At 43.8% G+C, this 16,664-nt stretch overlaps 1 protein-coding gene across 4 annotated transcripts in view; it reads right to left on the minus strand.

Annotated features, from left to right (window-relative positions):
- The window catches only part of NRG2 (neuregulin 2), a 172,723-nt gene that overhangs the window by 7,527 nt on the left and 148,532 nt on the right, over positions 1 to 16,664 (minus strand). For 2 of the 4 annotated variants that reach the window (XM_052816412.1, XM_052816411.1), the window contains 3 exons: positions 6,199 to 6,222; positions 1,722 to 1,824; positions 657 to 780 (listed from right to left, as the gene is read on the minus strand). In XM_052816412.1, the coding sequence (XP_052672372.1) occupies positions 657 to 780; positions 1,722 to 1,824; positions 6,199 to 6,222 (251 nt within the window). The remainder of the gene's footprint in view (positions 1 to 656; positions 781 to 1,721; positions 1,825 to 6,198; positions 6,223 to 16,664) is intronic. The other 2 variants (XM_052816410.1, XM_052816409.1) reach the window with 1 other exon arrangement.

Raw genomic sequence — 16,664 nt, forward strand, 5'->3', positions numbered from 1 at the left:
CCTCCCCCCTCCCTTTTCCTGACCCCTTTCAACGCCTTGGTCCAGCAAGGCACTTAAGCACCTTGATGGTCCTACTGTGATCACAAAGTTTGATGGGAATCTCACGTGACTGAAGCCACGAGAGTGGCTGAACCACCCTTCTGGATCTGGTCCTGAATTCTTAGATCATTTTCATTGGCATGACACTGGCACCCCACCAGGATGCCCAACCTTGCCCATAATGCAACTCTTGGTACAGGCAGGTAGGCTAACACGGTGCTGACCAGATCAGACATGCTTCAGCACAATTGCTCCAGCCACCGCCGTACCGATCACATTTGCCATGCCGCAAAGCAGGGTTTGATGGGATAGCTTAATAAACAGGAAACACTGGGAACATCTCTCTCAGAGGAAAACAGGATCACACTTAATTCATCAAAACAAGCCTGTCCCAAGTGCTCTAACCTCATCCTGTGCTTCAAAGTAAAATCACATTTCTCTTCAGATGTTGGTTTTGGAAATGTTTCTATGCAGAATCTCATCTTTTTTTCAAGTTTGTTAGTGTTTTGCTCCTCACCACATGCACACAGGGGTGTAAGCATACACATCCATGTCAAATCCCTGGTGGAAAATAGGCAGTCAGTAACATGCAGGGAGATGGAGACAAAAGGTCTTACATCAGCCATTTGGATTTCCTCAGGATCCAAACGTGGATGGCTTGGCCCATTCGCAAGGCTCCTGTTCTGATGGGCAGGGCACATGTTCTGCCGTAAATGATTATGCATTTGTTTTCTTTGTTTCCTTTAAAACAGAAAGGGAAAAATCTATTAGGAAGACTTATCTCATGGGGTTGTCTGCCCCCAGAGACACCTGGGGGATGCAGATGATAGAGAAGGCAAGTCTCAGGCACAGCTGACATTTCAATGGTGTTTCTGGAAAGCTGCAAACAGGAAGAAACAATGCATTCAACATTTGCCACCTTCTGCTGCTTTTTCAAAAAAAGGTGAACATTTCTCATCATGGTCAATTTGGAAAGCTGGGTCCAGGGTCTCTTTTTGCAAGACAAGGCCCAGCACAATGCAGTGGAGCCAGAGGCACCATGGCGCTGGGAGCAGAGCAGAAAAGCAGGGAGAAGGAAAAGGGGAAGCAGATCCTGGCTTGGCCTTGGTGGCAAGGCACATGACCTGTCCTGCATTAAGCACAAAGTGGCAAAGTCTACCTGTGCCCCTGTCAGGGTATCCACTCCAAAAGACCCCCACCCTGTGTCCCAGCGGCACCCTGAACTGAGGTGAGGTGCAGGCTAAGTAGGGAAAAAAGTGCTGTCCAGGCAGGGAAGGCTAGCCATAAAGGAGGTCCCTAAGCCTCTTGTTCCATCACAATTGCTCTGAAAGTCCCTGAAATGTACATAGCTGAGCCCACAGCTCTTGCACAGCAGCCCAATGTGCTTCTGCTGTCAGGAGATGAGGTGCTGGCTTGGGGGCCAGCTTTTCCCGGTAACACAGCATCACCTGGCTGGGCAGGATGATGCTGATTCAGGGGACAAGCAAATAGTCCCAAGAAAACATCCTGCTCAGGCACAGCCTGGTAGATGGCTTCACTGGCCTCCTTCATGAGACCTTCCTGGGAATACCATAGCACAGCATCACCTTAAAATAGCATTTGGGTGAAGAGCATGAAAGCATGAAGCATGAACCACTCAGTAACCTCTGGCCAGTTATTGTCTGTTAACCACCCATACTCACTTGGTTTTACAGTAAGCTACTACACAGACGATGCCCACCACAAGCAAGGCAACACAGATTCCCGTGATGGTCAAAACTCTCTTCTGGTAGAGCTCTTCAGCTTCTGCAAATGGAGAGAAAGGAACCAGTTACAAATGGGCTCCAGCACCCGGGATGCGTCTGGCTGCACAGGAACCAGCACTGCATGTGGGTAAGATGGAGAACAGGGCTCGGTCAGACCTCCTATCAATCCACTGCCCATCTCTAATAGCTGCCCCAAACCTGAGACCAGCTGGCCCAACCTTACCCCTCGAGACCTTCACGCCTTTTGTCTCTCTGCAGCTTTGCCCTTTCTTGCTCAGTACCTCACCCCTTCTGCGCTCAGACACACTTCTCGCCTTCTCTTCTTTTCCCGCAGCATAACTCGGTGACTGATCTCAAAAAGCCCCACGACTCTCCTCTCCCTTCCAGCAGATCCCCCCTTCTCAGCAACTTAGTAGCTTACCAAGGAAGTCCCCAAACATCCCCCACTCACCACGTACATGCATGCCCTGTGATGCTCTCATCACAGGCTCTCTGCTCTGACGGACTCAGAATGCCTTTTCCTTGCAGCGGCTGCATGCCCTGGAGCTCGGCAGTGTGCTAGAAACCACCGAGCAACAGGCCCCAAAGCATGTAGGTGCTGAAAGGGACATCCTAAAACGGTCAAAAAGCAGAATGAGGATGGAAAAGTGACAGCGCATTAGACAAAGAAAAGGGAGTGGAGTAATTAAAATACAGTAACCAATTACAGTTATGGATTTTTAATGAAACCCTAAGAAGAGATTAATTCCATTGCACCAGGTAACTCAGATGCACACACAAAATTCAAGCAGCATGCTGCTGCTTCTCTCAAATATCACCATTTGTCATGGACCACCTTTCAAACCAGAAAAGTCAGTCACTTTCACCAAAACCCGGACCATGCTGGAAGTGAGGTAATTCATTCACATTAATCAAAGCTCCAAGGAAATGCTAGGATGTTGCTTGCAGTGTAACTGAACTGCACCTAGGCAGCAATTGCAAGGTACGGACACCTCTTCCTCTGTGGCTACACCAAGCAGATGCTCTTCTCAGTGACATCCAGCAATGTCCACTGAGGTCAGCAGAGGCAATTTGGTTCTCCAGCTGGATGACTGAGAGAAGAATTCAGTGCACAGTTGCCATGAGCATTTTAGTTCAGCATCTATGAATGATGTCCTCGTGCCTCCACACTATGTGTTAATGTTAAAGTTATTGGGGTTTGTGCCTTCTTTAATATTCATTGAAATATTTTTTCATATAGATTAGGCAATAAAACTCATGCCATGATTGCTGTGCTTGGCATGGTGCACCATGCCACACTAAATACCTTCAATGGACTGTATGAAATCCCCAGTACTACCAAACAATGGAATATAAAATGAGAAGAGAAACAGGTCTGGTCCCAGAAACCCCTGGGTCTAGCCTCTAGCAAAAAAGCAAGGGGGAAGCAATGAAACATTCCAGATAACTGAATACTTAGACCAACTTCAGCTTGCCATTTTAGGAAGGAAAAAGCATTTTTGAAAGAAAAAAATAGTGCTAGGAAAAATGTTTATCTAACTCTCAAAATGGGAATGAAGAAAGATTTGCTAAACAAGGGCTGAGAATGACAGCCCTGGCATGAAGATGCAAAACATAATCAGCAGAGCTTGCTTCATGCCCGTGCTGCAAAGCTACAGTTTAAAGAAACACATTTCCATCCCTTTTTGTGCGCTGGCCTTTGGCTTCATGAGGTGCTCAGGGTGCTGATGGAGTTGCCAGGAAGGCAATGTCCCACCATTCACTAGAGACGCAGGCAGCTGAGACTCTCCCAGACTCCATCTCCATGGTGGTGTGGACCAGGAACAACAGGTCATGGCTATCACTTGGACTGAAAGTTACTGTGCCACAGCAGCTTCATCAGCCGGCTGCACCTCCTCAGAGCCAGAGCCTGTATGGCCTGGGACCTGCTCATGGAGGGAGTTTTGGGTGCTAGCTGACCTTATACTCCTTGTGTCTTACTACAAGGAACCAGGTAGAGCTGGCATGGGGAAAGAACTCACTCTGGGGTGAAACACCTCCTTCAGTGATGTGTTTCCCTTGCACGGATGCCCTATTCCAGGCATCAGCAACTATGGCAGACAAGTTTTCTTGCTCTTGCACACCTCTGGGACCTGGCTTCCAGCTGTACAGCTCTTTCCTTCAGACAGCAGTTTCAGAGATTTTATCAGAATCAGGAAAACCAGCTAGGATCATGGCCTGGTTACAGATGGCACTGGGCAAGAATTTTGCTACTACCCAGCAAAAACTACTTTTACCAAAAAAAAATAAGGCTGGGCAGGAGGTCAGTTTTCACCATGGACCCATCCATCAAGCCAATTTTTTCAAAGATTCTTCACCAGCTATGTTTTTTTGCTACAAAGACTTTTTTTCCAAGCATAAATCGTTCCCTTTGAATCATAGAGGAGGGAGAAAGAGCAAAGCCATCAGACTATGGCTTTTTTTTAACCTATTACCTAAATGACAAAATTTTTCACTCAAGGCTCAAATCACAGTCTCTGTTCTGGTGATCATGTCAGTATGGGACCCTGACTATGGCATGTCTGACTGTCCTGAGCCTTCACCTGAATTGCATGGAGAATGTTTCAGCTCATCAGAAATGCAGATTTAGCCTCTCTGTCTTGAGCTGACAGCTCTGCTATGTGAAGCAGTGAAGTGTGAGGTTGTGTGTCACTGCTGCAAAAGTAAAAATTAAATGACCTGCTGATAGTAACTTAGCTTGGCTCCTAACATCTCATTAAAGTTGATGCTCAGTAACACAGTATCTTCATGTTGCACAAAACCATCTCGACAGTGACAGAAAGAAAATAAGAGAATGCACACTACAATTTGTATTTTAGAAGGTAAGATCCTGGAGCAGGACTTGTCCGTTTGTGTCTCTATGCTCTACAAACACCACGTCTTCATCAGCAGCATCGTCACTCTACAGCAGCAATCACTATGAACAAACCATGTGGTGCCACATAATGCCGACAGAATCACAGTCCAGCCATGGGTGTCACAGCAACGCATGAAAGTGAAAGACGAATGACAGAGAAGAGACGACTGCAGACTGGGAACAGGATGTGTGCGGTTCTGTGATGACATTGAGAATGGATGAGGAAAAGGACAACAGGTCAACAAAAAAGGGATGCCAAAAATCCTCAATTTTAAAGTTTATTTAAGTGTATTAGCATTAGCAGCACCACTTTCTCTGAAACACCTGACCACAAAATGCACACATTTTCTGCAGCAGGGAAGAACTGCTGGGGGATACACACCAATCCTGGTGGATCAGGCATGCAAAAACCAGAGGAGAAGTTTCTCCAGCTTCAGCTAGTGCATGTCCCTCCACCTCAGGGACCCAAGAAGACAATTTAGGATCCAGAAGTGAAAGACTGGTGTCCCCATACCTCTAGCAAATGGAATTGAAGCGTCTTCATGTGAAGACCTGCTCTGGCTGACATTGCCAGGTCAATGTTTTTAAGTGAAGTGATAAAGACAAAGCTCTCTGCTCTCATCTGACCAAGCCCTCCCTGCAATTGGCCTGTACACTCAAGGGAAACCTAGCCTCAAGGATTTGGTTTCCCAGGTGCTCATTCAAGAGATACTCAATATATTTCGAAAAACAGACTGAGGAGAATGGAAGAAAAATAATATGATTGTGAGCAACTGGGCAGGAGCAGGTAACTGCCTAAAGGGGATATTTTTAAAAGCATTTAAGTTGCTGCAGTTTTTCCAAACTTCAGCTTACCACCGTGACGCTCAGCATTACACCCTCCACTCTCATGAGAGACTACTGACTTCCCTGGACTCGCTGTTTTCTAGACTAACTCATCTCATGCTGCCTTTCTTGGCACAATTTTCTCCTGGTCAAGAACCGAAATAAGCTACTAATCTTTGGGAGGAGGAACGGCAAAGCTCATCCTGACCCTTTGTAGGATCCAGTGGAGTTTAGTTCGTCCAGGATGGCAATTTCTATAAAACCCCTGATCTTCCTAAAGCTTGCCTTCTCATTCCTGGAATGCCTGCCCGTTCCCAAGTGGTGCCTGCTGGCAACCTTTTGGATGGACACAAACTCCAGCTTTTCAGTTAAATACACAAAAGCATGTTGAATGAGAAGACGTATGGCAATTGTAACATCCCAGTCACGCCACACACACCAGGCTGCTGCTTGAAACAAAGAAAAAAGTGCTGCTAAAAATACACGTGCGTTTTTATAAGTTTACATTTAGATTTTGTGTTTTGCTTTGCTTTGTTTTTGTTGTTTTTTTTTTTTTTTTTAATCCAAACATCTATCTTGGTGCCAGGGAAGAGAACAGAACAGCTGATTTTTTAATCATCCCATTAAAGCCATAAATATAATGTGGGCAGCTCTTAATGGCTTCTGATTAATAAATGAATGGTTGTTCCATACCCTTTAATTCAAATCCAAGATGCTCTGCCAATGCAGAAAGAAGACAAGGAAGAGAAAGAGAAAAAGAAAAACAGGTCTGTCAGAGATCTCTAATATACAAACACACACACTGTGCAGTTACAGCAGGTTAGCTTTTCTGTAGGCTCAGCAGAAGTTACACAGAAGACAGTGTATGCTTCAGAGCACTTCAAATTCCCACCAGAGCTTATATCTTATGTAAAGAAAGACCCAAACAAATTGCAGTGGAAGTTAATTATGAATTCTTTTAGTTAATTATGAATTCTTTTGAGATGAGCCATGTTTGTTAGTACCTGATATGGAATTCACAGTTTAGGCAGAAAAAAAAAAAAAAGAAAGAAAGAAAAAAAGGTACACTTGTTCTGAAACAACTCCTGACAGGTCAAAACACATAGCAACTGCATGAACCTGGTAAAAACTTCATTCACTTTCTACAGGCAAAATATGCCCTGCGTGGTTTCACACGCCCCTCTCTGCCTGGGGGCCTGTGCGCCAAAGAAGAGCGCTGGGCAGACAGATGTGCGGTCACTTGCACGGGGCCCTGAGGCCTGCCAGCAGGATTCTGCTGCCCACGACCTCAAGCCTGGTCTCGGATGCACAGCGTCATCTGGCAGCATTGCCTGTAAATCACCTGACAGCGTGTCAATTGTGCAAGCATTGTTCTGGGCGGTAGAGATCTGCAGTTGAACCGCTGATGCTGCAAGGGATTAGTTGCCCAGGCAAGGCAATGAATCCCTTGCAGATCTAAAAGTGCAAATTGCACTGAAAGTTTCCCTCAAGTCTGTGATCTTCCGAATTTCACTTCTGCTGTGGTTCTGCATTGTTTTAGAAACAACAAGCATGCTGAAAAAAGCACAAATTGGAGCATCTCTTTTCAGATTCATATTCATTACAAGTAAGACTGCAGTTCATCTTGCAGACATAGTGCTAAGCAAAGTAGTTTACCTAATGAATCCACAATGCAGTTATCCAAAACAGGTATCCTGAATTTTAGCAATTTTCCTGGTGCAGGCCTCACCTAAAGACAGTTTTTCTTACATAAACATTAAAGTTCTCCATACTTACCATTGTACACAAAAGTGAGCTCTGTTGTTCCCAATCACCATACACACAAGATTATTTGCAGCTTGGAGATGTCCAGATTTATTTACTATATTTTCCATAGGAACTGCTTTTTGCTGCACAGAAATATTGGCTTTCTTTTGCAATGCTGTTCAAAATTTAGGCAGGGGGGAAATCAGCACTAATCATTATGGAACATGTAAACACGTTTTCTAAAGCAGGTTCTTCTCTTCAAATCAATGCTGATGTTTGGGGCCTTTTTTGGGAGGTGGGAGTTGGGTGGGGTTGGGGTTTTTAAAATTTTGTGTAATTTAAAGGCCACAAAACCTGGCTGCTCTCTGCTTCACATCTCACATTTGTGCAAAAGGAATGGCAAACTCTACCATGCGTTTCACAGTCATTTTGTACAAGTTGCAGTGACATGGACACAATGTGGTGGGCAGCAGAGAACTGGACAGAATACATTCATCCTAAACCTCTTGGTTATCACATCTGGCCTTGACCTTTTCCTAAGGCATGCTACCATTACACACACTGTTTCAACTGACACTATGACAAATGTGTGTAGAGATACATTAAATTTCATCTATATATCTACATTATTGATCCATTTGATAGCTGCATACTGCCTATACTGCCCCATTTCCTCCCTGTTCCAGGATTTGCTGCAACATCTATAGCTACGAATGGATGCAATTCAAAACATTTTCATGGTTTTTTGCAAACTCAGAAATGCCTGTGCAAACAGAGGTGGTGGGCAGGACCTGAGGAACTTTAGCCTTCCCACTGTCCCTCTCACATCAGAACTGCATTTTCTTTTGGCTCCCCAACCCCATGGAGCAGATGCAGCTAGCTGGCTCATTGGATCTTAGCTACAGGTTCCCTGAGCAGGAGAGAAACCATGCAATCATGCAGCAGCTGGAATATCTGTGCCTGCTTATGCCTACAAACCCACTGGTAGCTTTGAAGATAGAGTAAGCCTTACCCCAGCCTACGCTCCTGCATCTGATGTCCACGGCTACTCAACAGTTATCATCATTTCAGGCTACAGACATTGCTTCTGTATCACCCATAACTGAACACATCGAACACAGAGCCACTCTCCCCCTCCCCTGCTCAGGAGTTCCTCCCAGCCTGGGCAGGTATTGCCTTCTGTGCTGGGACAGTGAAGGAGGAGACACTTCAAGAGTAGGCTGGGATTTGGAGGGTTTGTCTCTTCTTTAAAGAAGAGACTATTCAAAATTATTCAACATGTTACAATCCAGAGGCTAACGAGATGAACCAGCTCCAGGAAAAACATTGCTTCAGAATGTAATCATTCTGCATTCAGCAGAGGGGTATCATCTTCACAAACATGGGTCACCACATAGTACGTGCCTATTTTATATCAACAATATACTGCTTGGTAGCAAACACGTTTGAGAAATCACAATTTCTCCTAGAGACAACAATTTATTTTGGTCTGGAGCAAAAGATATTTCTGACTGCATACCGTGTTTGAAAGAAGTCTCCTTTGCTTTTTTAAGAGGTTGATCAGGAAAAGCAACACATCTTTAAAAGCTTTGGGTTGTATCTGCTCCTAGGTGGAGAAGATGCTCAGCATGATGTGTAGCACCTGCACTGTGTCTTGCAACACTTGAGTCAACCTGCATTTTACTCACCCTCCCAGTCAGCCTGGCAGTCTGGCCGACTTGGCTGCTGGGGATGCCTAGAAACCTTTGGGCAACAGTCCCCTCTGCAGCCATTAACCATACAGAGGGAAGCATGAGGTCCAGGTAAGTCCTCCAGCTCCTCCAGACAGTGATTCACTTTATGCTGATAGAGGTGGTTGCAATGGGGAGGCGTATTGTATCCCAGGCTTGTGGCAGAGGGACCCTTCAAGATAGCTAAAATTAAATTATAGAATCCCAACTGTAGAGACAAACAGATACATGCCAGGAGTGGTGACAGAGTGCAGCAGTACTCTTGCACTCCCAGGGGACAAGCTCCATTGGACACAATATATCCAGAGGCTACCACACAAATTACAGTGAGACAGCACTGAGGTGGTAGCTCTTGGCTGAGGAAATGGGCATATTATTTTTCTCACCTTCTGTCTGAACTCCACACATGCTCCCTGGTCATGACAAGGAGGTAGGGCTGAGCACCCTGAACTGCTGTGAGACCCCCCCAAACTTTCTGAAGTGGAGGCATGTTTTTTGGAAAATCTTGTTCCAAATGTGCCTACTGAACCTTTCTGAAAATGTTGGACTTAAGATAGAACCCATTCTTCCTAATGCAGCCATCAGTGTTAAAGAAACAGTACCTACTGGCCTCTTTAACATATTACTTTGCAGTATTTATGTTATTTCTTGTACCTAAAAGCTAAGCTAGGCTCTTCTGTGTTGATCCCAAAGGAGCCTGGACCAGTAGTTTAGAATGTTCAAATACCTAACTACTGTATATATGACAGAAGGCTGTCAAACAGAGAAAGGCAGTGAGCATGGTAGAGTTGAGGAAGAGAAAAAGTGAAAAAATATGAAAGAGATGACAAAAATGTTTCATTTTCACACTCTTCATCTCAGCTGCAGCACATCTGCGTGGGATTCAGGTTGGACGCCATCACCCAGATTGGTATGACTCAGCTGTTCAAAGCAGGGCTTGCTGAAGAGTCAAGTGATGCATGGACCTTACACTCAAGTCCCCCAAAGGCTGACATTCAGCTGAAGTGGACTGAAAGACCAAATTCAGTTGGATTTAGGTGCTACCAGTATGGTGGGTACTCTGTAAACGCACTGTCACAAATTCTGTGGTGGATTTTTTTCTCATCATTGGACAGAAGACAAAGTCCTACACTTACTTGATCTGCAGTGAATTTGTGACTATGTTTTTCTCTAGAATGTATTTTACCTGTTTTAAAAGATGAACAGACAAAAACATTTAATCTAAAATGTCCTTAAAGGAGTAACACCTCAAGACAAGATGGCTCTCACTGAACTGTAGATTTATGGGGTGATCAAGAAGGATAAAAGCCTTAGCAAACAGCTGTGAAAACTGGGCCTGTGCTCACATGCACTTCAGGTTCCTCAAGAACATCATTAAGACGTTTAGTTACTGCATGCATTATTCCCCCCCAAACATGCTTGGGTCCCCCAGAGGGCTATCTGGGTCACAGAGCATGCTCCGAGGCATGAAACAAAGTGGACAATTAACATTTGAGTACCAGCAAGACAGACTACTGATAATAAATTGTACAGACAAGAGTAATACTTGCAGCACCCTGGTCCAGGCTTCCCCCAGGGGGTACAGGGAGCAATGCAAGACAGTCCCGTGATGCTGGGGACAGAGGACACTGTGCTCATGTTAAGGGCTGGGCAATACGTGGGATCTCCAAGTACAGAAAGTCTGCAAACTTTCCATAAACTGCACAGCCATTTAGCTTGTCCAGTACTGTACCAATAAAAATAATTTGGGAGGCCTCAAGAGTCCAGATACATAACAATAGAGTATTAGCAAGCTCCTGTGGATTAGCATGCGATTAACTTCAGGAGATCCCTAAAGGTAACCTGTACTGCTGTCCAGGGGAGAGGAATAACCCTGTTATGATAAACCACAAATGCCCTGTAATTACCCAGCCACACCACAGCATAGTCATCACCCTGTAATTAAGTGGTCAGTGGTTATCGTGTCATTGAGAGGAAGCTGCAGAATGTTTGTGGAATTTAAAATCCTCCTAAATATTGTTTTAGGGTTCAGATGAGTAAGAGATGGAGGAGGAAACAAAGGTAGGTAAAAAAAATAAGTATTCTTCCACTTATCATTTTCATATCACAATCAATAGGTAGGAAACTACTGCTGAGTAAGTGAATTGAAGTGAAGTGAACAGAAAAGCTGAAATTCAGATCTAGACCTTCCCAGAAGAGCTTGAAGTGGTACATTTATCCCTCTGCTCACAGGGACACTTCACCTCAGTGTGAGGAGCAAGTGTCCAAAACCCACCTGTCAGAAGGGTCACTTTTACATGTCAGGGTGATGACCAACACTCCTCCGGGTGCAGCCTGGTGGCTTCAGGGTGAATGTGACCATCCCTCAGACAAGTAAGGAGCTTCTCACCAGATAAACCTACACTGCTCTGCTTCCATGATGGTTTAGTTAGCAGCGTTGGAGCCAGTTTGTGTGCCACTGTGGGAACATGCTGTTTCCAGCCTGAAGAGCCTGATACAGACACTGCAAGTAGAAACAGTTTATGCTTTTCTGGCTGGAAAGGCTCTATGAAAGCAATTTCCTTGGAAAGAATGACTGATGGGAAGACCCAGACATCCGATCTACAGGAAATGTGTTATGATAGGGCAGGAGTCATGCTGCTGAGATCATTACACAGATCACACCCAGTGATGGTGCAGTGGATGCTCAAGAACAAATGGTGGTTCTCATCTCAGAAATACTCGTGCTTGTCATCTGTCGTTCGAAGGAATCTGTAATGCCTATGCAAGGGAAATGTCCTGCCACACAGCAAATCTTTCAGGAGCTAGACCCATCACACTAAACTTTTAATGACTACAGTTAGAGAGTCCTGGGAGACATATCAAGCTGGGAACTCAGGATACACTTTCATATCAGTGTCCACTGCAAGCAGAATTGACCAGATAGTCTGCGACTGCAAGACTGATTTCTCAGCCCAAGCTGTTCTCTTCCATGTTTCCAGATGACTACGCTGAGTGCTATGCAACAAGAGTAGCTGTCTTTCTCCTCTTTGAAAAAGGGATTTCATGCCTGAATAACAGACTCTTAGGGGAGCCCAAAGTTGAAGAGAAAGCCTGCCCTCCCAATGGATAGCAGAAAATGCTGCTCTGTGCTTCCAAACCAGACCATAGGAAGACTCCAACTAAGATGAAATATGGAGTAAAAATGGAGAATATGCTAGATCGTATATGAATGTCAGCTCTATTCCAGGATGTTTACAGGCAGGCTACAGACTTCAACTTTAATTAGGTCACAAAGTAGAAAATGAAAATGTTTCACTAAACAAGAAGATGAATGGTATGACGTTTGTCCTCCAGATCAGTGACAATTATTTTGGGAGATGAATAAATAGCAAAGTTAAGATGAAATTTCAGATTCCACAGACAAGAGACAAGCACTAACATAAAATTTCATCCCAAATTTCTAAATTGTTCCATAAATCGCAAGTGGAAAGAATCCAAATGTGCAGACTTAGGCAAGGTTATAAATGTTCCCATTCACAATGTTTAACTTTCAGTATCTCAGCCTCACCAGGAGTGAGGCCATAGCTGCCAATGTGTTTTACAAAACCTTTACAACCAGCCAGCCCAAAGCCTGGCAATTCATTAGTAAATTTCCAGCAGGGCTTTACAAAGACCTGAAAAGTTTATTGAAGAAGAGAGAAGATGGAGCTAGATCTTGATCTGATGTAGAACAGGCAGCTATGAAATACAGGTGCCAGCACAGCTTTAAAAAAAAAAAAAAAAGTTTCTTCAAAGGAAGTATGATTTTGGACATGCTTCTGTCTTCTGCAAAGAGCTGCAAGCCATAGTTGTGCCTATGAAGCTGGACCCAGGAGACATCTGTCAATTGGGTGAGTCTCCAGTACCCACTAGAAGCTCTCATATTAGAAAGACTTCCTGACTCTTTTGTAATATTGCTGAACTTCTCACGCATGTGTGCCTGCAGAGATGAAGAGCTGACTGCAAAGGCAAAATGGTCCCTGGGTACTAATGCTATGGATTCATTCAGTCTGTCGATCAACAGTTTGATGTGTTAAACTTCTGTTCTCACTCGTGCATGGACAGCCAGACAGAGACACCTGTGATCTGTGACTCTGCAGGTACCTGTACCAGAGCTCTGGTAGAGACATCTGACAGCTAAACCTATGAGTTTGTACTCATCACCCTCAGCACCTCTGGAGGATGAGACATCTCATCCTGATGGCAGCACTGGAGTTCAATTAGCCAGATGTTCATCCTTGGGTGCCGACCCTCTGCAGTGACTATTAAGGGAGCCTGGGGTATGAATTTGGACTCAAACCTCTAACACAGAAGTCTAAAAGCCCACTGAAAAAATGATGATGGTCTGGCTGCACTATTGCTGCAAAGAGGGGGCAGGGAGAACAGGGGTCAGAAGATGAGTTCATGACATGAACTCAGACTGCCAGTATGGCTGGTTACTCCTTGCCTGCACATTGCATCCTCTGTGGCCAGGGTCAGGGACGATTCCTGCTTTAGGTCAAATTTTGCAGTTAGGATCTCCTACCCCTCTGGTTTCATTGGAGTTACATCATAACTGTAAGATCTAACTCCTGAAACTAGCAGACAATATGACTTTACCATCATATGTACAATGCAGTATATATATTAATTATAGCTGCAACTATAATTGTATGGAGACATAGAAATATGAAGACCTTGATGTGAAAAACATTTTAGTAAGATGATTTAATGACTCATCACCCATGGAAATAATTCTCTGCATTCTCATCTACCAGGGCATTCCTGTGTTTTATACAGTAATTGCAGACAATCACTGTCCCCTCTGTTCACTGCCATTAATTCTCCTTCAGTCTAAATTAAAACTGCTTTAAATATTTCTTTCATGTCCTTCAGTTCTATTGTACAGCCTCCATAAGGCTTTCCTCTTACAGGTTAGTTAAAGCCTAGACAACATGATCTTCTAATCTTGATCCATCAGTCAATTCCTTAAGCGTGGATGGAGGAGCGTGCAGAGAGACCGAGATCAGTGAAGATTCATACAGACAGAAGGGATCTAACCAGGCTTAAGTCAGCACATCTTAAGTCAGGACATCTTTTTCTTCTCAGATATGTACCTTTCAACTGTTTTTATCTCAGTGAACGTGCAGTTGTTTGCTCTGACATCTCTCCTTCCTTCCTTCCTTCCTTCTTCTGGTAGGTTTTCTGTTTTGATGAATGTGGGAAAGCCATCTGTCATACTGTCCTAAAACTGACCTATGATAAACAGGATAAAGCTTTTAAGTTTCCCTGTGAGACTTTGCCCATACTTACTGGATGTGGGATTACTATGCGTCAATGTCTCAAAGGCTCTCATCTGCGTTGCTGCCGCTTAGCAGGTTATTGTCTGTCTGCTGACTGATGGTAGCCAACTGCCTACACATACCTAGCCACTGCTGCGCAAAATAAACACGCTGCCTTAGATCTCCTCACGGTATGAGCCTCGCTAGAAAACAGACCATCGGGGTGGCTTAGACTAAAGCAGGCTTAGCGTAAAGGCAGGCTTAGAGAGCTGACATGGTCAGGTACCACAGCTCTGCTCAGAAGTGGCACCTTGCTAGGCCAGAGCAATGTTGTCTGTTTGCACTATGCATCCATTTTCTCAGATAAGTAGCTGGTTTAGCATGCTTCGCTTTTTTCTCCAGTATCTCAACACATTTCCCATTACATTTGCATTACAATGCAAGCAAAATAAAATGTAAACTCCTTATAAGCAGATAGGAACCAACTGCTGAGATACTTGCTTGAATTCTGCTATTGCAAATTCCTACCAAAAGCAAATGCTATTCATCCAAATAAGAGCTTAGCCAGGACAGACTGGGAGGTCTCCGAGCTAGCCCAATAATACAATTCCTAGTGAGTTCCTCTGTACCAATCTGTTAGAAAATAGCAACAGTGTGAGCATGACATAGAAAAACCCTCCATCTTTAACATTTCCTCTTCATTTTCAAGCAGTAGGGTATACACTCAGAATGTCTGGCAGTAGGCACTTGGCCATATGGTTGTAACAGCTACATAGAGAAACATCACATGCGAGAAAACCTATCTAAATACATCTGATTTTCATGTTCATAATTTCAGTGGTCTAGCAGGTATTTTGGACAATCAGAGAAAAACAAACCTCCAGAGCTACCTGTCAAATAAACAAAGATAGCCTGTACTCCTAGAGAACATGGGGAGTTTTACCTGAGCAAGATCTGAATAAGGGTTTAAACCGGTGAGATAGGAAGTTGCTCCCAGAGGAAAGATACACAACATCTGGCATGATGCTGGGATGCTGCACCATCTCCACCTCTGGCCCAAATTCAGAAAATTATCTATCTGCCATATCTTTTCAGAACAGCTTCTTAAATTTAGTTCGCTCTGCAGAGACTCTTGATCAGCGCTGAGATATAACTACTAAAAGTCATATTGTAATATTTAATATTTATGTTAAAGAATCAGAAGGCTCCGATCTAGGCCTGAAAACCTAAAATACCCTAAATGCATTTAAAAAATACCAGCGTAGGTGTCATTATTTACTATTTAAGTATCTGTCAAGTGCTGGCAATGTTCTCAAAACATGAATCAGGACAGAGCTATTTTATTTCCAGTGGAAGTGCCTGAACCTCATTTAATCTGTTTCAGCTTTTGACCTGTCAGAACCCATATGGGATGAAGCACTGAGTGAATTATAGAGCAACAGCAACTTCTACTGTGCCCTAATTATTGATTAAAGTAGAAAGTAAGCATTTGCACAGTCCAGACTCAAGTGAAATGCCTTTCCTATTCAGAACAGCAAGTTCAGTGCATGCTTTTCTGCAGTGTTGCTGCTACATATATTACCCAACTGTGACCCGAAAGTGAAAACAGCTATAAACACATATGAATCATCTTCTTAGATTATTTTTATCCAAGTTCAGACAGGTAACCTGGATTGTTAAGCTGTTTTTACCTTACTATCCTGTGGTTAAAGCAGAATTGAGGTAAGAAATGTACATGTGTTGGTTTTAAAGTTGGCATTGTTCCTCTAACACATGAATAAAATTTAAACAAATCTCATTCCCATAAAAAGCTGGGTTCTGCAGGCTGGGGAAAAAACACACGCTGTTTACTCTTGCTATTAATGTTCTGAAAAGGCATTTTCCTGACATAAAACTCATTTTCACCCCATTTTGGTTTTGCAGCATGGTAGCAATAATGTTTAAGCCTGTTGGATACCACCTCATGAAACATGCTACAAATCAGCTTCATTGAATGAGCATTCCACTGCTATCTGCAGTCAGGATCCCTGACAGCATGGGCTTAAAAGCAGAAAGGAAACCATTTCGCATCAGGTTAAAGATCAAAACAGAACATTTTGTTTTATCATTTTAAAAAGAGCTTACTTGGATGTTTTAGTCTGAAAGAATAAATCAATGGAGGTTTCAACTTTGGAAGCCAATTTGAAACAAAAGGCAATGTAAAAACATCAAGCTGTCCCAAGGGCCTCACAAAGCCCATTTGCATCTTGTCTGCATACTCTGTAGAAGGGCGTCTAATTCAAGCACTTGCCAGCTATTAGCACGTGCTAATGAGAGTCCTGCTATTGCCAGATCAGGATGAAGACTGCAGGATTTCTTACAAAACGGTGGGAGAGGGTGTACTGGCAATCAGGGAGTCATG

The sequence above is a fragment of the Harpia harpyja genome, chromosome 20 (genome assembly GCF_026419915.1).
Source record: "Harpia harpyja isolate bHarHar1 chromosome 20, bHarHar1 primary haplotype, whole genome shotgun sequence".
Classification (NCBI taxonomy): domain Eukaryota; kingdom Metazoa; phylum Chordata; class Aves; order Accipitriformes; family Accipitridae; genus Harpia; species Harpia harpyja.